This window comes from Xiphophorus hellerii, chromosome 18, assembly GCF_003331165.1.
Source record: "Xiphophorus hellerii strain 12219 chromosome 18, Xiphophorus_hellerii-4.1, whole genome shotgun sequence".
Lineage (NCBI taxonomy): Eukaryota > Metazoa > Chordata > Actinopteri > Cyprinodontiformes > Poeciliidae > Xiphophorus > Xiphophorus hellerii.
In genome coordinates, this window is record NC_045689.1 from 17916625 (window position 1) to 17943734 (window position 27110).

General features: G+C 40.6%; 1 protein-coding gene across 1 annotated transcript; it reads right to left on the reverse strand.

The window, feature by feature from the left end:
* Positions 1 to 5459: 5459 nt before the first annotated feature.
* On the reverse strand, positions 5460 to 27110 carry LOC116707906 (multiple epidermal growth factor-like domains protein 6). Its single transcript, XM_032545601.1, has 17 exons — positions 26983 to 27110; positions 26103 to 26231; positions 25874 to 26005; positions 25466 to 25594; positions 17359 to 17487; positions 16532 to 16660; positions 14673 to 14801; positions 14398 to 14526; positions 12625 to 12756; positions 11311 to 11439; positions 11051 to 11179; positions 10014 to 10142; positions 9483 to 9611; positions 9245 to 9373; positions 7980 to 8108; positions 7730 to 7858; positions 5460 to 7334 (listed from the first exon to the last, which is right to left on the reverse strand). The coding sequence occupies exons 1-17, from the start codon at positions 27002 to 27004 to the stop codon at positions 7255 to 7257; spliced, it is 2043 nt and encodes a 680-aa protein (XP_032401492.1). The 5' UTR covers positions 27005 to 27110; the 3' UTR covers positions 5460 to 7254.

Consider the following 27110-nt stretch of genomic DNA (forward strand, 5'->3'; position numbering starts at 1 on the left):
CTTGTTTTCTGTTTAGTCCTCTTTTTTTTTTCATTGTCTTACAGCTCCATGGCAGCCCATCATTTTGGCCCAAACTGGAGGCATGAGTCAGAATACCACCTGGCTTTTTCTCCTGGCGCTCCCATGGCCTCCAGGAGCGAGGGAGAGCCTGAACTCTGCTCCTCTTTCTTTTCCTCAAGGCCTTGGCTCACATTTAGAGAGGGAAGCGGAGAAAAGGCGGCAGAGGGCTTGAATGTGGTAGTGGGAGCTGAGGCAGGAATGCGTCCTCTTTATTTGTGTCCATTTGTGGGGCATGATGGATGAGGTGGGTAGATGTGATGACCTGGCTCATCGCTCAAACACTCAATAAGAGTCCCCGTCCTGCAGCAGGCCTCCCCATCCGGCCAACCACCCCCACCCCTCTTTGTCGCTGCTGCCAGCCAACGTGGGCGGACATTGTGGCTGCGAGGGTAGGAGCCCTATTGTCCGACGAATCACTCAACTTGGGGGTGGGGTACAGAAATTGGGCATGTCAGTGAAGATGCTTGCTGCTGACGCTCCACATTTACAGTGCTCTTGGCACCTTAATGGATGGGTTGCTTTCTTAAGGCCTTCAGGGCTCAACATGGCGTCCGGCTTTGTCGAGGTCACAGAGGGTCAGGCGATGCTGATGAGGTCAGTTTGGGTCATCCAGCTTTGATGAGGTCAGCTTCATTATTGGTGGTGATTCCGAAAGTCATGGTCATAATGAAGTGGTGAGGATATTGCCTTTGACCATGTGTTTTGCCACCTGTGGACTAATTTTGCCTTGCAAAGCTGAGCTGTACTTTCTCCACGGTAGCGATGTTACATCCGCAGGAATTTTATATAATGAAACCTTACAGAGTAGTACATAACTATAAAGCTGAAAATAATTGTCTATTCTTGGAGACAGTTGGCTTAAGAACCAGAGAAACTATTTTGTGTGAAATTCACACTAGATCAGCACTTTCTACAATCCTCAGACCAAACCAGCCCCGGCCACCAGCTTGAACTAGTCTTTAAAAGTCACTTAAATCCCATTTTCTTGTCCATCTCAATGTTAGGTTTGAAGTTCTGCAAGTCATCTTCACCACTGGAGAACTAAATGCATTCTGTTATTCTTGTTATTGCTTAATTTAACATTTGTTTTACAAGTAACTAAAGTCTATTTATAAAGCACTTTTCACAGACACAAGCATCACAAAGCACTGTGCAACCAAACGACAGTTAAGTTATACAAAGTATAAAAGCAAGGATTGAAACCACACTAAAATCATGACATAAAAGCATGGGCGAACACAGTTTTCACTTGGTTAGTCAGCAGAGCGAAGCTGCTGAGGCAAACTGTTCCACAGGTTAGAAGCCACAGACCCATATCCCTGATTTTGTAGCAGAGTACGTGAAACAGCCACAAGATTCTCGGCTTGGGATCAAAGGTCGCAAGTAACAGAGTGTGGACGAATCAGAAGGATGATCATTCAGACTCCAGTGAGTGAGAACAAGGACTTCAAATCAAATTCGAAAATCCACTGGGAGCCAGTATGGAGAGTACAAGACTGGAGTGATATGAGTGGAGTTACTAGATTTAGTAAGAAGTCTGGCAACGGCGTTCTGAATAGCTTGCAGACGTAAAACTGATCATCTGTCCAGACCAATAAAAAGAGAACTGCAGTAGTCCAAATGACACAAAATACAGCATGAATAATGTTCTCTAGATTTGCTCTGGAGACCATGTCCAATGTGTAGCTATGACATGAGTTAACATACAATACTGTAAAAAGGCTCACAGACAGATTTTTGTCCTATTTTGTCACAGTTAGATGTTTCAGGTTATCAAACTTTTTTTTTTATGCCAGAACAACAACTTTACTTTTTTTTTTATAAAAGGACAATACAGTGAGGCAAAGATTCAAATCACACCACACCTAAATGACACAAATAAAAATATGTTGGCTTTCAATTTGAAATATTATATTATCCCTGAGGGACAATTCATTTGCAGCAGATTCCGCAAGATCCATGCACAATAACTCTTACAGGAACAGAGAGAGAAAATGTATTGGCCAAGTCTGTAGTTAAAAAAATGTCATGCCATTTTGTGAGTTTTAATATGCCATTCATGCTTGAAAATTCTCCAGTGTTGCTGAATTAGAACAATTCTGCAGGAAAGAGTTGGCCTAAATTCCTCCACAGTGACACAAACGTCTCATTGACAGTTACCATAAATGCTTGATGGCAACAATCAGTTGACACGGTTAGAGGCAAATTACTCTTGCACATAGAATTACGTTGGCTTGAATAATTGAAATTAATATTAATTAATATTAATAGTAAATTATTATTAAAGTATTATTGATGAGCAGAAACAAAAAAAAGAAACCTGTAAGCAAACAAAATGCTTTTTTTACAGTATTGTAGGCATCTTCAGAATTTTATTTAGAGGTATCATAGTAAAGGAGGTAGAATATATTTCATAAGGATTTGCTTAATATCCTTTTTCTTCCACTTTACAATAAATGTGTTACGGCCCGCCTCGGATGGCTGCAACAAAAAATAGGGAGGACACGGAAACCAGAAACATTTTTAGCCCTTCAGAGGCATTTATTAAAAACAACCAATTGTCTAGGGGTGCAATGGGCGGCAGCCCAAGACGTCATAACCCAGTGCTCCCTCAGCCTGGTCCTTCCCCAGTCATGGACCCGGTTGGCCCCCACAGGTCTCAGCTCCCACAAGGTGTCAAGCGATCTTCCGGCACCACCTTCGAGTCCGGATCTCGTCTGCGCCTGGTTCTTCGGGTCGTCTAGCCTCTCATGAGTGGAACGGCGTTCCTTATATGCAATCCAGGTGGCCACGTAATCAGAAGCACCTCCCGCAATCGAGGACCTTAATTGACAAACAATTTACCAGCCACATAGCACACACACAGGACCGCCCTGCAGGGGCCGTCACAAATGAAAAACAAAACTTTTTGTGGCTGCAATGTGACAAAAGGAGGAAATGTTCCAGGTTTATAAATACATTTGCAAGTTGCTGTGTCTTCATAAATAGATGTTTGCAGTGTATCTGTCTCTTGTAGTTTCCCAGTGGGGTCATAGGTTGTGACGGGTACTCGGTGGGCAGTGCTTCGTGGAGCTTGGAGCCACTCAGCTAATGGGACAGCTGGCAGAGCCTCAGAATCCATCAGGCCTCATTATAGCTCCCGTTCAGCCTCTCTTTATTCCCCATCTTCTCTCTCTCCATACCCCACCTCTTTCTTTCCCTTCTCTGCCACCCTTCCGACTCGGCCGACCCTGTTTGGCATTTAGCTGCTCCACTCGCCTCGCTGGGACATACATCACACCCTCTGAGCGGGCCGGGCCTCTGCAGCTGGCAGCTCTCTCCCTGATTGACTTGGCACCCATGCTGACTCAGACACCAGGGAAACCACTGGGGAGGAGGAAGAGGAGGTAAAGAAGATTGAGGGTGTGTCTCCCTAAAGAAGGTATTTATTAACAGCTGGCATAAGTGGGAGGTATAGAAGTGGGTGTTTGGGTCGGGGGGAACTCCCACAAATCATTTCAGCAAGTTTCTTCTGTCCCAACGCTCCATATGTACAAACAACTGCAGGCTAATCAGACAACCCCCCCTCAACCTCCTCTCAAGCCTTGACCCACCCCCTGACTTGTTTTTCATATATCTTTCTTTGCATCACTTCTGCAACCTTGTCAGCTCCTTCTCCATGAGCAACAGAGTTTAAAGTTGTGGTTTTGTTGCTCGGTTTGTTTCTTTCTCGCTGGAAGCTACGGGTCATTAGTGTTATTGATGGACACTCAGTACAGTTCCAGAGAACAGGCTGAACAAGAGCGGTGCGGCGCAGCCATGCACATGGTTTTATTATGACAAGCCTAATCAGGGCAGGCGTGGTGGCACAACCAGTTGGAAGGCCTTCATTTGCTCATGGATTAGCCCAGATTAAAAAAAAAGAGCTCTGCAGGCCAGCAGCTTCAGTTTAGAGGGACGGATGCATTTATCCAACATGGGATATTTCTGGAACAAGCTGAACATAAATAGGCTTTATATGTTCATGCTGATTTTCTTGTGCAGACTGGAGTCCAAGTTTCCTTTACAAGCTCTTTCCTGCATAGAACTCCACCTAGTGGTAGAACTACAAAATGTGGCTCAAATCATATGGCCGTCATTTAGAAAATAACCCCAAAACATAAGTGTGATTTTTTTTGTCCTCTCTTCTTTTCAAAGGCTTTAAACATTTAGAGTAAAAATTTCAATCTTAGCAAAACACACATCCAGAGTGTGGGAGAGTTTCTTGATATGGATCTTTTTGGAGCCTTTACTTTTAACATTTATTTTTTCAGTCAACAACTGCCCTAATGGTGCAAGACGTGTTGAAATGATTCCCCCACCTCCTCCACTCATTTCTTTATCTGCGCAGACAGCTTTGTCAGCGAGAGTTCAAAACACCACGGCCCTCTGGGGGATCCGGTTCAACGCAGAGGGCCAGAAATGATCTCTGGGACATGAAGCTATGGCAGCGAAGTGATAGAATCTCTTTTGTGAAGAGTGGCGTACGCTTAATTACAGCGAAAAAGTACCCATGATGCGATCTTAGTGTTTACGGGCTATTTCATTGCTGGTTTCCTGCCAACCCCCCCTCCTTTCTCTTTCTCAGCCTCCTGATATGTACGTATCCACGCAGCAGCTTAGACTTCTTCTTGTTTTTGCCAGAAATCTTTAAAAATTCATTAAGAGATAATCAGAAGAAAATGTACATTTTAAAGTCTTAACACCATTCAGGAAAATAAAAATGTTCTCTGAGGCAGCTCCAGAATCAAGATTAAACAAAAAAAAGATCTCAGTCATGAACTATAATTGTAAGCATATTTAAGGTCTGGTATTCAATATCTTCTAAATCTTACCATAAAAATTTATTCTAGTGTGCCAGCTCCGTCCTCGCCCATCTTCATGCATGGTGGGGCTGATACAGTGGTGCAGTGGCCACCCAGAACACGGTGGATGGATGGCCTCTCTGGGCCGGTTTGACTGGAAACAGGTGTGTGTCATCTGAAGATGAAGGCCCAGCCGATAAACATTATTGGAGAACATCTGCTGCTTGTCACAACACAGGGTGAGCTGCAGCGCTCCAACATCCATCAGCCACACCGGAGACCGGATCTGTGTGTGTGCGTGAGGTAAGGGGGCTTGATCCTTCGCTGGTGAGTCCGTTCACCCATCACTCACCCCGGGGATGCTGGATGGATGGTGGAAAAGGGGGAGAAAGCTCGGTCCAGGCGCTTTGCCGGACCACGTTTGCCTGTGGCCATTAGTCGTGGGCATGCTCCAGTGAGCTTGAAAAATGTCACTGGGAAGTGTGCACTTGCTATCTGACGCACACACACGCACGGTCAGACACACAAGTCAAGATCATATCTCAGGTGCACAGACACACACACGAACACACCCAATGTTGTTGTACTCGATATTCATTGAAATTGATACAAAATACTATACTAGAAGACGCACAGTTCCAATGTTTGCAAGAAACAAAACCCCAAAAGAACACAGAAGAAAATATTAACAAAACACATTTCACAATCTTTATGCAATAAAGCACAGCTGAAATGACGCAGATTGGCCACTGACAGATGCAATTTGAGTTTTAATTATAAGGAAAAAGAGAACAAGATAATTGATAAAGAAGCTTAAATAAAATATATTTCCAATGTTTTGTAGAGTTTTTGAGTAAATAAACTGATGACAATATTAAAGCCTGGGTTAGGGGAACTAAATTGTTTCAATAAAATGACTAATCTAAAATATTTTTTCTCACGTAATATGTAACCTATGTTACATATTAACATAGGTTACATGTTACGCAGACACAAGGTTTTATTTAAATAATATGAATATGCAAAACATTCTTGGGCCGTCCACGTCATGTACACTGACTTCAAAGACGTGGAGCTGGAAACAAGTTTTATCTTATGAGAAATAGGACAATTGTAAGGGATAAAAAACCTTTTTACAGGTTGTCTGAGTAAAAACTTGCTCGTACCAAGATGGACTTTAACTTTCTCACCACCATGTTTCACCATGAGCATGGTGTCATGAAATCCATGCAGACTTCTGCATTTATGACAAATTTGACTGGCTTGTCTTATGGCTTGTGCTTCTTGATCTTCATGATTCAACTCTGTCACTAGTGTGTGTGTTTTTTTTTTTTTTTTAGCAAACTCCTGAGGCCTTCACAGAACAGCCGTAGTAATACTGAGATTAAATTAAACATAAGTGGGCTCTTCTGATTTAGCTATGTCTGAATCATTGGATGCACTGGATTTTATTAAAGGGTGCCAGATTAAAGATGGCTTAATACAAATGCATGCCACACACTTTAGATTTTTGAAATTTTTTTGAAAGCCATTCACATTTTTCTTTTACTGTTACTTTGTGTTGAACAATCACATACAATTGCAAAGAAATCCAAAGTGTATAAACCAGTGGTCTCAAACTGCAGTGACACATCTAAACGAGTTCTGCAACGTTTAGATGTGTCACTTGTCCTAGACACTTGAATGAAATGTTGAAACTGCCTCACTAGCATGCAGTTAACCTCTACAAAGCTCTGCTAATGAGCTAATATTGGAGCCAGCTGTGCTGAAGAAGAGAGACATTTAAAATTTGCAAGACACCGGCCCACGAGGACTGGAGTTTCCAAAAGGAAGAATACTTTTCTTGTTCCTTTGGTAACCGACAATATTTTTCTATTGCTTGAGTTCTCCGGTACCTGTACATTTACTTATGAAAAAGGTCATGAAATTGCTCTTATTTTAATGGTTTTAATCAAAAGTATAGTATAACGTTGTTTCCACACACTAAAAGTTTGTTTGAAATGCAAGAATGCAATTGAACAATTGCTGAGTTCATTGTTTTATTGTGAAATGGATCATTACTGACTCAATATATGTCAAAAGGATCCAATTTCATTCAATTTAAGTATCAACTGTTCTGCAGGTATTTGTGTGTGTTGGGCTTGTAAAACCAGCTTGAATCAGACCTGAGTTTATGGTCCTCCAAAGACATTTCACATGCTGGTACCTGTGGTTGATTGTCTCAGACTCAGTGAAGGAGTGCCAGCCTCTGACAACTGAGTACCGGCTCCATAGATCCAATATAAGCTTCTCAAAGATGATCAGAGCAAAGCTACGCAGAGCCAAGTCCCGACTATGAGTGTCCAGTCAGGAATTTTCACCTCTGTTTGGGTTATGTGGTTTTGCTGCCTGTTCTTCTATTTCTGTGAGACACAGACATATTCAGCACTCCTGAGGTTTGGTGCAGCCGTGCTGAAAATGGAAGACAGGGGAGGAGGAAAAAAAATGCAAAAAGACATCAGCACAAGTTGAAAATCAAAAGCAAATGTTCAGGGGTTTCTGGGGAGGAGGTAAATGCTCTGTAGTCTCCCCCGTGAGCTTTGCTGTGAGTAGGTAAAACGAAGACAGCCTAAAGCCTAGCCTCATGCTGAGTGCAGATTAAAATAGCTGTCAGGAGAAAGGAGCTCCTATTGAGGGAGACAGGGTGACATGCAGAGTGATGGTGCTCAGCCTCTCACACTTCAGGACACAGTATTTCACTGAAGCTGGTTCATCTTTACAGCCTGCGACCTTATGTCCCGCTTCGCTTTAGCTTCGCCGTTTTATGTCGGTGCAAATGTGAATGGCAATAAGGAACTCAAGTTTACCTTTGCTACAAGTCGATCCAAGCCAGGTGAGCGGACAGAGACATCTGCCGTTTACCCGGTCACAGTGGGAACCATGGAAACACTGGCACAACAGGGAGCAGTTGGGGCCAAAGTGGTCTCCATCACAGCCTGACAGGAGAGGCAGAATGGGAGGAAAAACATAAGGCTTAGGAAATGAAGGAATTTGCTGCTTTAGATAAAATAACAGGAATGTTAAGAGAGCTAACAAAAAATATGGTTCTGAGATTACTTTTTTCACATCTCTCTCCCCACTGGCCTGAGGGACAGAGACATCTACCAGTGGATGGGTCACATGACGCCTCGTCAGCACAATTACAGGACTTCATACAGTTCAATCCAAAGCTGCCATTTTCACATTCTACAAGTCAAAAAGAAAACACACACACAAATATATCATTATTATTATGAACATTTTCACATCATCTTGATAGTTAATAATTTGCCTCTGTAGCATATACTGATTAAACTTAACATTATGACCACATGCCTGATATGTTCGTCTAACTTTTCTGTGGCTATCAAGTCACATAGACAACAAACTGCAAGGAATTATGCATTTCAATTACTAATACTATTAAACCCTTCTTATAATTATGTGATTAAAACCTTAATGGTTGTAAAAGCTTAATGGTTATTGATCTATAGAGGTACTTTTATACTTTTAATCTGAGTGTCATAAGTGTGCATTTTCTAATTTATCGAACATGATAGCATGCAGGCACTTAGTATTGCTTTTTTACACAACAAGCATTTATGCATTAGATATTAGACAAGACATTCAGATACATGCTCTCATACAGACACATACACATCACCACACAAGTCATAGATTTATAAATATTTTTATTCAACCAATAAGTTTGCTTCTCAAGGGAAATGAGAAAGAAAATATAGGAAAAGAAATGCCAGAAAATGTCAAAAAATAATAATGAAAAAATATTCATTGGCATCACAACAATCAAACCCTTCTTATAGTCATGAATGGGCTTTTTGAATATTTCCACCGTCATCCCCCAAATCTTTATCTCTCACCTAATCTTATCTATTAGATTCAAGTCAAAATTGTCTGGATCTATTCCTCAGCTCCCAGTCACATTTTCTGCTGGTGCTGAAGTGGTTGTGTAGATACTCACACTGCTGCTGAGAGCCCCACAAGCAGGCAGGAGGCCACAAGGATGTAACAGAAATGCATTAACCATAGAAAAGCCCCTCATTCTTACTTGGAAAAAATAAAAAAATAAAAAAATAAAAAATAGTCTCCATAATCACCTAAAAAAGAAAACCCTTTTCTGTCTTTGTGACAGAAAATATACACATTTTCCCTGGTCGGTTTTATATTACAATATTTGTTCCTTTTACAACACAAAGGAAAGTAAAATAGCACACCTTCTTTAACACAGGTGTCTAGTCCTTGATAGCTGCTATTTTGAATTTTTTTTTTAAAACATTTTGTTTCATACTTCACTTATGGGTAGCCACATGTACTATACTTACGTCTTTCACATTGTGAGCCATAATAACCTGGTGGGCACAAACATTTGCCTGTCACATGATCACATGCTTGGCCCATGTTACAGTCACATGTGAACTGACAATTCAATCCATAAAATCCAGAAGGACACTCTGAAAAAAAAAGATATCAAGTTACAATTTTCAAATTACCTGTTCATTCAGTTATTACCAAAGCGTTCATGAGTCAGCTTAAAATCAGGATTTGTAAGACTTTGCATACCATGTTGACAGTAGTCGCCGTAGTACCCAGCAGTACAGCTGCAGCTGCCAGTAAAACGGCTGCAAATTCCATTGTTAAGACATTGGCAGTGTTGTGCACAATCTGGCCCATATTTTCCTGCAGGACAGGCTGAACAAATACACAGTTACAACAGAAATGTACAATTGTTTACAATGGATATACGCAGTTAACACTGTTTTTGACATAGACAAAAACATATTGTTAAACTCCTTCTAAATAATTAAACAAAATCATAATAAATAGAAATTATAGACATCATTGTGTGAGTAAATAGGGATTTTTTTCTATAAAAACACAATATGTTTTTGTAGGTTTCCTGACCAAAAACGTACCACTTTGCATGTCTGAAACCTGTAACAACCACAGAGATTTCCTGAGTTGCAAATAGTAATTTTTTTCATTATACTTTAACTATGAAAAGCAAATATCAAAACTCAGTATACACTACTTCGAGCGACAGTACAATAAAGTAAAACTATGTGGTTGGGTACCTCTGACGGTTCAGAATACCTGTCTCACATTGGGGTCCAGTCCAGCCCAGTCCACACTTACAGGACCCGTCAACAGGATCACATACTGCTCCATTCTGACAGCTACAGGCGTACCTGCACTGCAGACCATAGCGTCCTTTTGAACAAGCTGCAGAAATAATAGCACAAAGTCATACACTAACTGGCATGTCCTACTCAAACACACACACTTACAACACTGTACTGAAAGTCATCATGTTTATTTAACCAACAGTTCATTACGGAGATGGCAAACTAGCCTAATTTGGCACTGATATAAAAGAATAATCATGTTTCTTTGGGTAATTTAGTGTCCGGAAAACAATAAGCAAGACATCTTTGATTCCCGTGTTTATTTATTTGCATGCTTGCCAAATCCAGTGACACGGAACACAGAGAATGAGCTACTTTTAGGTTTCTGTAAACATTCAACAAGAGCAACTTAAGAGGTGGCATGTTCAAGTACATGCAGGAGGCTGAGGAGGAGAACATTTAGCCCAAGCAGAGCTGGAAACCCCCTGTCTGCAATCCTGCTGAATTGCTGATAAAAGGAGAGATTAAGAAAGCTCGGCTCAGCCTCCTGTTTCCCGGGAATAAAAACCCTGTGATCATGAGAGGCCGTACTCTGAGGAAATGGAGAATTTGTTCCTTCAATATACAGTGAAAAATGTTGAAAACTACACCCTCATTTTGCTGCTTGTTTGTCAGTCTCTGTTGGGTCTCTCGTTTCCAAAGAACTCATTAAAGCCAATGGTTTCAAATGATGCATGTCTGCCTCAGTGGTGAGTCTCTGTTTACTCATGGGAATAGTAAAAGATAAAAAGCAGGAGAAAAGCCTGGGTTGAAATCTGTGACATGATGTGACTCGAAGCTAAATAATAAGCTGACTCTTAAGATTTAAAAAGATGGAAGTTTATTTTTACCACAAACCTTTGGTAAGCTGCAAATACTCGTGCACCTTCTGATCTTTGCATTTGAACTAACGTATTTTTCTACCATGTAGTATAGTGTTGCTTGATCTCAGAAATAATAGCTTACCCTGTTGGCATGATGCCCCTGTCCTTCCGGGGCCACATATGCACCTTCCAGTTACTGGATGGCACTGCGCTCCTTCAGCACAGGAGCACAGCTTTGCACAATCCTTCCCGTAGTATCCACCTGGACAACCTGTACAAGCAAATGATTTCATAGGACTTAAACAGTTATTCCTTTGTTAGCAGATATTATTTCTAAAACAAACATATTGGCTTCAATTTGAAGTAAATAAGTTGATTTTTGAGGGTTTTTTTCCAACTTACGGGAACTGCAGTCAGCTCCAATGTACCCCGGATGACAGTAGCATGTCCCAGTCCTAAAGTCACAGCGACCGCCATTGATGCAGGTGCACTTGGACTTGCAGTTTGGCCCAAATGAACCGGCTCGACACCCTGGAGGCCACACAGGACAACCGGAAAGAGAAACAACAGTGATTTTATTTAGTTTTAGAGGTTCTAATGAATTATTTTTTTAAGCGTCATTCTATGAGGATGTTTTTTCTGACTCTTTCAGTGTTAACGACCAGAGAAAAGCATCCATGCAGCTTAGAAAAAAGCATAAGCTTAAAGGCCATGCATAATCACTCCTACACTTATTTTCCAGTGTATTCAGGCTTGAACTGTAAATAGTTACATTTATTTCCATGTCCAAGATATGCAAACATGTGAAAAGAAAAAAAAAAGTGAGCATAAGGCTCTAGCCTGTGGTTGGTTGCCATTTGGAGATGACTTAACATTTAGAACATTAAGCTCAGATATCATTGCAGAAAACAATAGCTACTCAAGAAAAAAGCTGCAAAGTCTCCACCTTTAATGTGAGTTCTTAGACTATAGGCTTATATGGTGATTCATTTAGTGAGAAGGAGGAGGACAGGATAAATGTTTGAGAGGCTTTAGCTTCACCAAACTTCACCAAAGGATTTAAAAGCACTCTTTAGCAGGTCCATGCAAACTCCCACAGCTTTTTCTCAGCAGGGACAGAGAAGCCGGTGACAGTTGATGAGAAGATGGATGGGGCTCATCCTGGAAGTTAACCTGGAAGAGGTTGTATATGACTTGAGACTAAGGAGTAGGTCTAAAACATGCTCGTACAGTAGAATGGCCCAGTCAAAGGCCTATGCTAAAACCAACTGAGAATCTGTGACAAGCCTTGAAAGCTGATGGTCACAGATGTTCTCCATCCAGTCTGAGAGTGAACTATTTTGACAGCCAGACCCTCAAAAGCCTACTAGTAGCTGCAAATGCAGAAAAGGAGGTTCTATGATGTACTGACTTAGGGAGCTGAGTACAAATGCCTACCACACTTTTCAGATTTTTATTTGTGAAAACACTTGAGTATCATGCATCACTTCCTTTCCTCTTTTGTGTGATAGACTGAACACAAAATCCCAATAAAATAACCTAAGGTGTGTGTTTGTGACATGACTGCGTGTGATATGGGGTGTGAACTCTTCTGCAAGTTACTATGCCGACCTTCTTGGCATGTTCCTTACCATCAGTTGCCCAGGCAAATAGAAAACAAAAGCCCATGCTTTGAAATATGTCATGCTGACATCACATTACTAACAGCAGACTCACGAAGCTCACAGCGTGGCCCATAGTAGCCGGATGAGCAGCTGCATTTCCCTGTCGCGGGATCACACTGCTCATGGAGCCCGGAGCATCGGCACGGCTGGCTGCAGTTTTGTCCGAACGTGCCAACAGAGCAGGCTGGGATGACACAACCACACATATCCAGCATTACGGTCATGTGAACCAAAGGCCATGGAAAACATTTCTTTAGCTACAGATTAACAAGGTCATGAACAAGATCACAAGGAGAGACAAAAAAATATTGAGACTTATACAGGTGATCTGTTTCAGTTTCTGACACTTTCGTAATCTTACGAAAGTGAGATTTATTGAAAGTGAGTTATTTTATCTGCAGGTAAAAATAACAAAAAGTAAAGCAACGAGTAAAGAGCCACCACACTAAATGATCACATTGTCCAGCTTTGCCTGGTTGTGCAGAAAAGACTTTAAGCCGTGCACACATTCAGCAGTTTGTGGGAACAAAGACGCGTGCCATTTCCCTTTCCTCTCTTTTAGATAATTCTGTGAAAACAGCGAGGCATTCAGCACTTGACTGGTAACAAACCCAGCACTCCCAGCAACTTTCCCTTGTGCCCGAACCCGGCCGGACATTCTTTCACACACCCTCTCCGCCTATCTGCATATACACTCATCACAATAATGAATGAAGTCCCCGGACAATCAGTCATAGTGACCAAGATGAATCTGTGAACCAAACGTGTTTTCGGGTGAGACCGCGGCACTCTGCTACTCAGTTAGGCAGCAGCAGAAGGCAGCGAGGGGGACAGATAAGAAAGGACTCCAGACTAAAGAGGCAATTACAGCGCTGTCATTATGCATGTCTGCCTTCCAAAAGCCCTTATCCGCCGCCGAGGAGACAAAAACAATGCCTTCTGTTTTACTTGGCAACCGGTGTGTAACATTTATCAGATGTCGAGGGAGTGTGTGAGGAGAGGAAGGGAGCTGGGGTGGTGAGGTGGGGGCTTGAAGGAGCAGTGAGGCTAGTGAAGCTGTTCGTATACAGCCCTACAGGGTATGGTATAAATAATGAAACATTCTCATACAGTCCTGTGATAGTGAGGGTCTCACATAGAGGTGGAGTGCATTTCCTAGAATGGAGTAAACTGTAAACTTTCCCAGGAGCAGGAGAAAAGAAGGGGAATTCTAATCAGCATGAAGTGGGCAAACTGACAGCTACTCACCTTGCCACTAAAGATAAATATATTTTGCTGACACCAATGTTCTGTTTTGTTCTTATTTTTCTCACATCCGGACCCCGTGAGTCCAGCTGGGCAGCCACAACTCCCCGTCTTGTGGTGACAGGGCACCCCAGGGCGGCACTGACAACGCCGGGCACAGGAAGGGCCGTAGAACCCAGGAAGGCAGGCTGATAGTCCGTGGAGGGAAACACAACTATCTCAGGAAAATCCTCTATTCTGCCTGATTCACACCGCTGCAGTTTCTTCACCCCACTCTCCACACACACACACACTCACGTTTGTCACACCTGGCTCCCCTCCAGCCTGGCCGACACTCACAGCGACCCATCATGTGGTGGCAACTGAAACTGTGGGCACAGTCGCACCTCCGCTCGCAGCGGTCCCCAAAGAATCCCTCAGAACAGGCTTCAGAGAAACACACGGGCGTTTGTGATCAGAATTAATTCAAGCCGCGGTTACTGAAGAAGTGCAACCACAGATTCAGGTTGTGGGAAGAGAGGCTCTATTTCCATCTGTCTTTCAATGTCAATGTGCAGTCATAGAGAAGTTCTAAATTCACCTGATTGACAGTTTTCTCCAGTCCAACCAGGCAGACACAGACATTTTCCAGTCACCTTGTCACATCTGCCTCCATTTAAACATCCACATGTTTGTGTGCAGTTCTCGCCATAGTTTCCTTCGTCACGCTCTGTCAGAGTAAAGCCAAACAATTATATTATTCATCTAGAAAATGTCATCATGCATAACCAGGACGCTTTATTATCTGATCAAGAGAATCACCTCTGAAAGGCTTTTTAATATCCATTTTTTGTTTGTTTTTGTGGATTGACTCACCTAACTCACAGGCAGCTCCTGTGTGTCCAGGTGGACAGGAGCACTGGCCAGTCACGCTGTGACAGAAGCCTCCATTTTGACACAGACACTTGTTAGAACATTGTTCCCCATAATGTCCTGGTGGACAAGCTGCATACACAAAGGTAAAAGTTTAAAAAGAAGATAAAAAAAGAGCTCAGTGTATATGGTACGGTTGAATTATAGCTACGTGTCTTGCAATTGCATACTGAGACTGTTTCCAAATCTTGTAGTTTTTTTAAACAATCTTAGGAATTTTACTGGGAACTGAAGTGAAGGAGCATGACATAAAGTAGTGCATAACAATGAAGTGGAAGCAAACAAACAAAGCGGGAAACTGTTACATGCATTTATATTTAGCTTTTCTTACTTTGGTGCACATGAAGGAATTTTAAGGGACAAGTCATACATCAGTCCAACTGTGTGTTATTCTTAGTATCTGTGAAGGTCACAGAGGAACTTTTGTTCAACAGCATCACAAAGACCAAAGAACTCACCAGAGAGGTGATAAATAAAACTGTGGAGAATTTTTAAATTATGGTGTAAAACAATGTTTCTAAAACAAACATAACAATGTGTATATCCCTGAATGCATCATCCCAACTGTGAAGCATGGTAGTGGCAGCATGATGTTCATCTCAAAACTCTCAATGCAAAGCTGATACATCCAAACCCCTAAGATGCCCTGCAAAGTATTAACTCAGGCTAAACATCGAAGCATCAAGCCACACTTAAAAAATACTTATTTGTGGAAAATGTTGAAAATCATCTAACGCTGTCCTTCCACTTCACAATTATGTGCTACATTGTATTGTTTTGTGAAATAGCACATAAAATCCCAATAAAATTCATTGAAATATGTGGTTGTAATGTGACAATGTAATGTATTTGTCCAGTTTTAAAACTGTGCAGCTTTATTTTTAAATTGACCAAGTTTATTAAAAATGCAGGGTCTGGTAATACTGTGTATGTAGTCATGTGCTAAAACCATAATGAGATATTGTGCAGCCTCTTTCCTCACATCTTAATCACTCCTTAAACAGAAGGTTCCAGAGATACAAAGAAAGTTAGTTGTTGCTCCAGTTGCGAAAACCAAAACTCCTACGTCACTAAAAGATGTTCGATATTTTTTAAAACACTGGTAGATCTCAGTGTGCGACAGCCAATGGATGTCCAATGAGTTGCACTCATCTACTGGTTCATCATAGGTTTAATGTCTCTTTTTCCTACTATGTACCAGCAACTGTATACTGAATAGTAAAGTATTTGGAGGATATTCTTGCCCTGTCCTTTTACTTCATGTTATCGCTGCAACAAAAATAGTCCATCCAAATCTGTACTTTTAAGGAAATCTTTGGAAAAGATTGCTCTTCTTTTAATTTGTCTCTGGCCAATATGACTAGACTTGGTAAACCGACTGAGGTGGCTGGTAAGATTTTGGTGAGGACTCAAGTCCAATCTGTGGACTTTCAGGTGCTGAGGAAGGTTACCTCTGTCATGTTATGTTCGGATCATCCTCTCTTTCCAGCTTCTTGCCTGCCATAAAGAAAAAGAGACATAGAATCTCTTTTGTACCTACTGTTATGGTTAGGCTTAATAAACTAAAACTATAAGCGCTGTTGCCTGTCATATTCCACTTTACACTTTGTCGACACTGATGTATCAGACGGGCTGTTCTGTTCCGGTCTTCTTCTCGTACAAAATAAGTGCTATGTTGTGTATTGTGTTTCTATTTATTGTGCTATTGGATGAGCAAACATGTTGCAAATTAATTTCCTATTTTCATCCAACCATTGATGGCTATAAAGTTTGTAAAGTTACGGAAGTGGTGAAATACTCACGCAGTTGGCAGTGGGCTCCAGTCCAACCATCTGTGCAGCTGCATCTCCCAGTAATGTGGTCACAACTGCCCTCGTTCTGACACTTACAGGTCTGACCGCAGTTCTCTCCAAATCTACCTTTTTGGCATTCTGACAATGCAAAACATACGTGGGCACAATGACACAATGACTGTTACCATGCAACACAAAGTCCTCTACAGGAAAACTGCAGAAGACCAAGCTTTAGTGTTATATCTTCAGCAAGGTTGGTTTCGAATAAACACATTGCAAACTGAAAGGTGAACTTGACATTTGGCGCTTGAGAAAAAAACAAAATGCAAAAATGGCAAAGATAGATCATTAGCTCATATTAGTGGCTTTCTGCTGACTCAAGCTCTGATAGCTGGAACCACAAAATGGCTGCGGAAAAAGCAAAGCCATGAATAAAACTGCAGAATCACAGACTTAGAATTTTAGTGGGCATTTCACAGGCTTCATTAAAACAAAGCCATGAAATCCTCAAGAAACTTCAGCATGAAAACACTTATTGGTTAGCTGCTAAAAGACTCTTCCAACTTATGTTCTCCCTTCCCTGATTCTGATCTCTATATACATGTGGGTGCATTTATCCAGAATAGACCTCAATTAAACCCCGGGTGCCAGAGGGCACTCTCGTCCTCCCTCCACTCTCCTCCCTTACGCATCCCTAAAAAAGTCATTGGCAATGTCTCATTATATAGATAATTGTTTACAAACACATCTTAGTTGTGCTTTTAGGAGAGGATGTCGTGAAGGGCCGCAGCGAGGGCCTCCCTCACACCCTGTTTTAATGATGTGGCTTCCATTACCCAGAATGCAGTGTGGTCCTGCCCAGCCGGCGGTGCACAGGCAGGCTCCTGTGATGTGGTGGCAGCGGGCACCGTTCCTGCACTCGCACATCTGGCCACAGTCAAGCCCGTAAAAGCCGTCCGGGCATGCTGTGGGCCGAGATAAAACATCCGACTGGTTAGAACTGGCAGCGCAGAAGGTTTGATGCCAGCTTTTTTCACATACTTCTCTCTCTTTCTAAAAAGTCTTCCACTTCCCCTCCTACTTTCCCTCTCAGTCCTGCCATCTCCCCAAAATACCAATATCAAATTGGAGTACCACGCTGCGGCGGCGGCTGAGCGCCTGCGTTCGTTAAGTGAGCTCCTGTCCCCCACATGTGTGGTGGATCTGGGCCACATCAAAGTTTATGGTGGATCAGAGGCCTCCACCAACCCCCTCCTTTCTTTAGGGTAGAGGGGGCACGAAAAGCCGGTAAATAGAGCACCTGCTGTGTGCACAGGCCCCTCCAACCTACGGTGAAACAAAGCCTGGTTACTGTTCTCCACACACACACCTATGATGCTGCTGCAGAAACAAGCAGATGCCAGTCTGAGGGTCTGTTTCCCATTCTCAGTGAGGGCTAAAAAGATTGTTTAAGTGTGCACAAAGTCAAGTGACACTCACAGAGTTTTCTAAGCATGGTGTCCGCTCTGAAAAAAGAAGGTAGCCAGAGGCTGGAGCATAAATGGGCCTTTTCCACCACCAGGACATAAATATTGTCAGCAAGCATGACTTCATTTGGGCAAAAGTTAAAACTAAACAACGGAAATGTGTATAGTGCACAATTTAGTTGTGTACCATCCATTGAAACTTTATATTACAGTTTATTGCCATTTTGTTAATTTCTGACCAACAATCTGACTTCTCAGATATAACTAATTAGGACACTTGATTAAACCAATATTATTCTAATTAACCCTCTGTGAGTAGATATCATTTATTGGAGTCATAGAGTTTGATATCAACAGCCCCATGGAAGCTGGCACCATTCACATCCAATAAGGATGCTTATGATAGGAACAAAACTGTAAATCGAGGAAATGGTGAAGGGGCAAAAGGATCTGCTTCCTCTTTGGTGCCTTGGTTTTCTGCTACAACAGCCAAACTTGAGCAAGAAATTTGATGAATATTTTCCAAGGGGGGAAAAAAAATCATCTTTCTTTAATGCCACATCACCTTTTCCTTTTCTCCTCATTTCAGCTCTTTTACCTCAAGGCCTTAAACTGGTGAAAGCATCTTTCCTGCTCAGCAGTTTCTTGCCTGGTCACTGCTGTGTTCCCACGCTGACAGCATGACGTCTTTGCCTGTCTTAGAAGTGGTTAGAGAGCAGTTTTATTGAAGCTGGCCCACTGAGGATGCTGTCATCTTAAAACAGCTGTACATTAACTTAGCGGTAGCAAAATGGACACTTTATTGTCTGTTTATTGTCTGGACTGTATTTGACACCATAGCAACAAGGAGAGGATTACCCTGGCATATTTATTTACAAATTCTACAGTGGCTCTCCACATTAAAATATGAACATTTATAGTGAAACACATCCTCCGTGCTAAGTCCTTACATGTAGTTGAGTATGTACTTCACTTTTTCATGCCAGCAGGGGGCGGCAAGTATTCATATTCACAGCAAGGCACAAATGTGGCCTCTGATAGTAGAGCATTGACATATAGTGTTTATAAGTATAGACTCTTCCCTATGATTCTTTGTTTATAGGTAGGAACAGATGTTTTAGCCAAAAGCTACACACACACAGACACACGCACGCGCAAATGTACATACAGGCCATCAATGAAAGCCTCCATCTCTTGACTAAATGAGCTCTTTAAGACAGCGGGATTATTTCCAGATCCCTGGTTGTGTAAGAGCCACTGCTGTCAGACTATAAAGAAGGTCCAGGGACCACACAACCAGCGAGAGCACACCACAGAAACAGACCGGAGAGACAGAACCAGAATAAAACTTCCTGGTGCCAATCAGGGCCTAAACAACAACTAAACAAGCAACAATAACACGGATGTTTCGAAGTTCGTTGAGCCGGAATTCTTTCTTCTGCAAACAAAAGGCAGCATTTTGAAGCAAACATCAAAGATGCAGAGCAGCGTAATCCACATTAATTGTACCTGGAGAAGTAAAAGTTCTAGTCGTAACACAGAAAATAGGCCTCTTTTCTTTAATAATAATTGACTCAAATGTTTCCCATCAGCACCAGCACCACAACAAGGCTTCTGGCAAAGTCACGTGGTATGTAGGAATCCCCGTGAAGCTACAGCACTCTCCACAATTATTCATACCCCTGGTAAAGAGGTGTAAAAATTCCTTTTTTATTGCAGCAGTATGGTCTGACACACACGAAGAAAAATCTCAAGGTGAAAAGCAAGCAAAACCGAAATTTGGACAGTTTTTTTTTTATCTTCAGTTAAACAAGTTGTCTCATTAAGATCTAAAATCTCATTTACAGGAGAGATTTGTTCATTATTACTTGTTGCCACTTCTAATATGTCTAGTAATATAAATACAACTTTGACTTTATTTTACTTATGCTTTACTTTTTTATTTTACCTATGCTTTACCTTTTGTGTCCATGAATTAATATATTTCCCCTTGTGGAAATACTGCACCACACAGAAGCCCTTGTCTTTTTGTTATTCTTTAAATGGGGAAATGTAGACTATATGACTATTTTTATATTCTTACCATTTAAGTAAGAAGACATACATTAATCATTATAACTTTGAAAACAGAAACAAGAAAAGAGCTGCTTGAATAAAGTCATGCAGAGTGATAGTTAAAAAGTTTAAAACAACTCAAACAGTGATAAACAAAACCAGATGAAGACCCAGGTTCATCTTAACACCACACACACAGAGAGCATGATGGTAAGAGAAGGTAAAAATATCAAAAGCTCAGAAAACAGTTGCATCATCAAGTCTCTACCCAATTGCTTAGGACGAATACTAGAAGAAAATAGATATACTTTTACCATCACAAATGTAAATGTGGCCAGGTTGATTTTTGGACTTTGTAACTGGAACCATGTGCTTTGGTCAGATGAGACTACGATTAAACCTTTCCACCTCAGACCCACTGTTAGGTACAGTGGAGGATCTGTGATGTTGTGGGCATGTTTACATTCTAAGCCAGGGGTGGGCAAATCCAGGCCTAAAGGGATGGTCTCCTGCAACTTTTAGATGTATCTCTACTTCAACACACCTGAAGTGTGTTCAGGTGTGATCAACACACCTGAACAAATAATGACCAAATAATGAGGTCATTAGCAGGACTCTGGAGAACCTGACTGCACATAGGAAGTGATTCAGCTATTGGATTCAAGTGTGTTGGACCAGGGAGACATCTAAGAGTTGCAGGACACAGGCCCTCACGGACCAGGATTGCCCACCTCTGTTCGAAGGCCATAAAAAGGTGCTTGTCATCATTAACTATTTGAACTGGAAGGACCTTTTAAATACTAAAAATCAGGTAACTTCCACCATAAAATACTTGCTGCTGATACAACTGAATTTCTCCACTCAGGGACAATAAATATATACTTCTATTCTATTCTACTCTATTCTATCTCACCCTCAAGAGCTAAATACTACAGAAAACTTGTGGATTGAGCTAAAGAGAGCACAACGAACAAAATATGAATGGAGATCATCTTAAGAAACTTTTGGTCTTAACATTCATTTTTGTATCTTCACCCTTTTAGAGGGAAGCTCTACAGAGACAACATTCAGAGTGTTCACACACTAGAATATTTCTTGAGTAGGAAAATTGCACACCTTCATTTTGTCTGGCTCACTTTCATACTGCATTTTTGAAGATGGATGCCTGATCAACATAATGCAGTAACAACAGCTACTCATTGCAAGCAACTGCGCAGCAAGAGCAGTGGGCGACCCAACAGGTTATTTAGGATGTTGTTCTGGTGCACGAGTCAAACACAACAGTACAGAAAAATGTAGCAAAGAGGGAAAGACAGCGGTGACACAATGTAAAACAAGTTACCAGAAGGAATTCAATGTTTTCATGTCACATACAGTATATGTCTGTAAATCTTGTCATATCCTCTCTTGGCTTCACTTCCATCTTGCTAGATAGTTCGGTTGTTTTACCACTTTCAGTTAACTGCGCCAAGGTTCACTTGCAGATGAACCATGAATGAGATTTCCATTAGTCTTGACCAAAGTTCCCTTGTTTGGTTCCTGGCAGAGATCAGCTGAGCTTTCACACCTGTTAAAATGATGTGGGCTATATGAGTAAAGGAGCTCTGGTCTGCTTTACATTTAACAAGCAACTCTGGTGTGAAAGCTAAGAGTTGTCCTGCTGCCAGAATGATAGGATGTGTACCAATCTCTCCCTCTCCCCCTACTAACTTTTTACTTTCATAAACTTTGAAAATAACTCTATATCAATTGTCTGTGCCTGCTCTGACTCCAGTAGGTTGTGGCAGATTGTATTGAATCAAGTTCAATACAAGTAAGAGATTTCTTACTGTTAAAGGGTAGTTTTTTTTCTCTCCACTGTCGCTACATGCATGGTTGGTATGAGGGATTGCTGTATTGATGACTCAAGGCAACCGATTTTCTACTGTTGCTATGTGTTCGATCAGAAGGAGTGAATGCTGCAAATCAACGATTCGATCCAATCTGCTGGGTTTCTTAGAAAGAAACTTTTTAAGCTACCTTGAGCTGTACTGTTGAATGACTAGGATCAGGTAGGATGTATGTGTGAATGAATTGAAATGACTTTTTTGTAAACTGCCTCCAAACTACATTTGTTGGGAATTGGCACTATATGAATAAACTGAACTGGAATTGAATTGAACATTCAAAGTGTGGACAGCAGGGGTGACACAAGCTGTGGGGATACATATGATTATATGTAAATCCACCAGTGTGGGATTGTTCACCCATACTGAATAAAAGAGGTCACATTAAAGATTGGATTTTCATTTAACCCTTTTAGTTTAAAATTATATGCTGCCAAAACATAAAAGGAAGAAAGACAAGATATGATGTACATCTTTACCAGGGGTTCTGATAATTGTGAAGGAAGTGTTCCAGTGAAGATTGCCAGTGTTTTTTAAAGCTCTCTTTGAGTAACAGATAAATTGAAAAGATCTGGATCGTCTCACCGACCAGGCCCTTCCAGAATCTTACTTGAAGGAGAGACTCTGCAGAAGACCAAGTAATTGGACGCCTCTGTTTAAACCTTTAGAAAATGAAATTCAGTCAGTCTGACGGCTGCATTTCTAGAACAATATCCAATCAGAGTGATAACTGCACAGGAGTCCATCAGACTGTTATGACTAGGGATGTGAAGCTCTGTTCCAGGGTGACATACTCATGATTTAAGAAGCCCTGCATACTTGGAAGGTGGTATGAATTTCATTGGCTGGTAGTGAACTCACAGTAAATCTTTTGGTCTGCAATAACACAAGGCCACTTCAAGCCAAAGGACTATAATCAAGAATGAATTTGTTACATGGATGAAATTTTTGGACTGTTGCAGTTCAGGACAAACATGGTGATGATGAGATGAACAGTAACATGAATAGCTTGCTACGGCAGCATGGCTGCAGAGACACACTCCATCTGTCTCAGAATGACTAATACAAATTACATTTTGGGATTTGTGTGGTCTTAAAATGGTTTCAGTTATGACAGGCTGGTGATTCATTGGGTTCAGCATAACTGTGAAACATGAAGAAATGTCCTACAGCACCCTCTAGTGTATTTGGATTTAAACTGTTTGTGAACGTTTGTGTCTGAGGCCGACACATGGTTACAAATAAAGAATCTGAGCTTTAATTGTTGGATATAGTAAATAGCAATGCCACAGATTAAATATGGTTCATTCATTTGTATGGGACCACAGCAATAAATGGAGAGCGATTAAATACATGGTAAAGCTAAATGGAATCAGTAATAGTACAATTGGACATAAAAAAGTGATTTCAAAGTAATAAATTCTGTTTCCTAGATTTCAAATCATTACTAGAGCAGGTATGTGTGAGGATATGGATTTTTGTATGTGTCTTTCTGTTAATTGAGTCTCTGTGTTGTTGTGTCTTCTCCTTGATTGTCCTCAGCTGTCTCTTGTCTCCCCAATTATGCCCTTTTGTATTTAAACTCTCCTGTGTTCCCTGCTCCTCGTCAGATCCTTATTGAGTTGTGTCTTATCTACCCTGCCTTGTCTCTTTGTGTCTTAGTTCCAGTTTCTACTCATGTCTGAGCTTCTGGCTTTATTTCTCACCTGTGCTGCATGGACTTTGTACTCTCTGTACTTTCATTAAAATCATAATTTTCACCACAACCTGGGTTGACCCCCTCATCCTCACCATCTACTAACAACCCCATTTCATGACAGTTTCAAATACATAACAGGTCGACACCTGTGTTTCTCAATTCTGGTTCTCAGCAGCCACTGCCCTGCATATTTTAGATTTGCATTTTTTCCAGAACACCTAACTCAAATGATTGCATGCAATTAAGTGCTGCAGAAGCCTGAGTTATTCAAGTTAGGTGTGTGGCAGACACACCTAAAACATGCCACTTTAGGTGCGTCCCTGAGGACTGGAATTGAGAAACACTGGTCTATACCTGTAATCTGGACTTAAAAAAAAAAAAAATTAAAGATGGTTTTCAAAATAAGCGTTTTAATATTCCATGGATTACATTATTGCACAAGATGGTTTCACATTTCTAATAGAACAAAAAAGGCATTTAAAAAAAAGATTCTTCTGCCCTTTCAAAATTTAGGTCTCATCTACTTTTCAAAATAAATATTTTTTCATGGTTCAATAGATAAAGTGAGAGTGAACACTATGCTAAGATTGAAAGAGCAATCCAATGTCTCCAAAAGTCCGATTGTATCAGTTTATGATACTGTTAAGACATTGAAAAGGGTCTCGAACAAATCTGAATTCAGATCATTCCACTGTATGGAAAATAGTCCACTGTTGTAGTTACTCTGTAATTACTCTGTTGTTTTTACAGAGTAACTACAACAGTTACTCCGTAAGAAAAAAAAACAAAGACCAGACTAACATCTCCACAGACATTATGGACAAAAAATTTTGGAACATTGTTCTTTGCAAAGATGAGACCTAAATAATTTGGATACCAGAACAATGGTTATATTTGACATAAACCAAACACAGCATCTACAAAAAGAACCTTGCACCAGCTACAAAAGCATCAAGATGGAAGTATCAAGGTTTGGAAATTATTTCCTGAAAGTCCCTGACCAGGTCACTATCAGATTATACCATGAATGTTATTGCGTAGAGAGTGCTGAAGGAATATGTGAGTCCATCCTTGGACAAAACTTACACTGAAGCAAAACTTAATGCAATGACTTTATAACTTTCCAACACATATTCCAAGGACTGACTGAGGACTAAAACAGATTAAAGTACTGATCCAGGTCACATCTAATAGAAGTATATCTCATTGAGATTCTGCAGGGTTACTTGAAATAGGCTTCACAGTTAGAAACACCTCATTTATTTCACCGCTGAAAGTGAAAAGTGGGGAAAACGTTCTCAGACTGACGTCAGGAACTGTTAGAAGTTACAGTGTCCTACACCTTTTCCCCCAGAATACAAATTTCTATTCATCTACTTTGTTTGATAAAAACAAGGACAATCTTTGGTGTTTGTAATTTCAATTTTTTATATGTTTCTTTTAAAAAGAGTTTTTATTTGACTACATATGTGGCACTAATTTGAATAACTTCACAGACTTTGGCTCAATATTTTTGAAATATCTTAAGTGACTTTGAACGGTATCATGAACAGAAAATGGGTGATCTGGTGATTACTAAATTCAAAATAATCTTTTGAGTAACTAATAAGCTTTTCATTCTTCTGTATCTGTACAGAACAAACCCAAATGACACTGCCTCAATCATTCACACATGTACTGTAGATGTATAAATTGTATTAGGTTATGTTCAATCTGGTCTTATGTCAAACAACAAACAGACAACATCCCAAAAAAATCTAAACAAATAAGTTGTGGAAGCTGTTGAAACGTTTACATTAATAATACTGTAGACATGATGAATGACATAAAGGCTTACTTTTTTCACAGAGATACCCAGTGAATCCAGGTGAGCAGAAGCAGGCTCCACTCACATGGTCGCAGAGGGCTTCATTCTTACACAGACACTTCTGAGCACATCCATGTCCATAATGACCATTGACGCACTCTGTGGAGCAGGAAGACCGGAACATAAGTATATTTAGAAACATAATAGAAAATCAAATTTTAAATCTCAAGCATGAAATAAACACAAAATGTAACACATTTTCCTTTCAATTTGTATCATGCTATGTTTGCTATGAAATAAAATGTTAAAACCATAAACAGTGCAATATGCAACTCCAGAAAGTTAGATTAAAGATGCAGTAACAACAATTAACCCCATGGTGGCAGCATTCACTAAATGTTTTGAAACTCTGACATTATCCACGAACTCCAAACTTACTCTCTTCACAGTAGTCTCCGATGTAGCCTGCTTCACACACACAACGACCTCTGACCGGGTCACAGCCCACAGAGTGATCCTGACATTGACACCTTCCAATGCAGCCTTGACCCCAAAAACCAGGTTCACATGCTGAACAAAGTTAGGCAAAACATACTGGTGAATTCCATGTGTTTTTCTTTTCTTTTCTTTCTGTACTATTCTGCAGGATTTGCTTTTTTATTCTTACTTGTCTCACAAGTGTGGCCAGTTTTGCCAGGAGGGCAGATGCAAAATCCATTCCTTGAGTCACAGCTGGCATTAGGGTGGCAAGAACAACGAACTAAACAGCCAAGTCCAAAGTAGCCTGCAGGACATGCTGTGTATGACAAGTGGATCATCAGAAAACAGATACGGTAAATATATTTCCAAGCCATCATAAGGGTATTGTTTATTTATCTTATTTTTATGATGTGACATGACAAATCAAGGAGTAATAAATGTCTGAGAGGCTTCACCTCTCTGTATCACTAATAGTGATAGTATAAGTCAGTATTAATCATGAACACATTTATTTGCAAAAACATATGGCATAAATATAACTTTCAACTCACAACTCACTTCACATAAACAGATACTGACTTGGTGACATTGTATCCAGTTATGTTACTTATCTATTCACAAACAAATCTCACTAGTTGTGACATGTTGTATTTTTAATTCAATTTTGTTCAGTAGCATCAACAAACATTTTCCTTCTAAAATTCTCTTTTAATTTTTTTTCTTACAACGTTATAATAAAGTAGGTGACGGAATTAATTGGAGCACTTTCGATAGATTCTGACCACCAAAGACCAGAAACACCATGAATGTTATTTGGAAAGTCTTGGAAATGTTATTTTCTTAATAAAACCATCTCTTGCTTCTAAAACATCAACTTTGAGAATAAAGTGCTCACTCATATATCCCACCCAGCAACATAAAATTGTGAAGAAATTAGTGTTATTTGCTTCACTTCTCAGTATCACTAATAGTTATAGTGGAAGTCAGTATTAGTCATAATAATATGTCTCATTTCAGTTTTTATTATTGTTAATTTAAAAAAAAAAGTCGTTTATACACAGACTTACCTTCTTGACAGAAATTTCCCATGGAGCCTGCCTTGCAGTTGCAGATACCAGTTTGCTTATTACAGAAGCCACTATTCTCACAGACAGGGCAAGAAAACTGGCACTTCAGTCCCCAGAAACCATCAGGG

Excerpts from the sequence above, each read along its gene's own strand:
- LOC116707906 (XM_032545601.1), bottom strand. The coding sequence starts at position 27,004 with ATGGGAAATTTCTGTCAAGAAG. Across the intron at positions 9,612-10,013 it reads TGGACCCCAATGTGAGACAG|CCTGTCCTGCAGGAAAATAT; the intron begins GTATTCTGAACC and ends GTATTTGTTCAG. Across the intron at positions 9,374-9,482 it reads CGGCGACTACTGTCAACATG|AGTGTCCTTCTGGATTTTAT; the intron begins GTATGCAAAGTC and ends TTTTTTTTTCAG.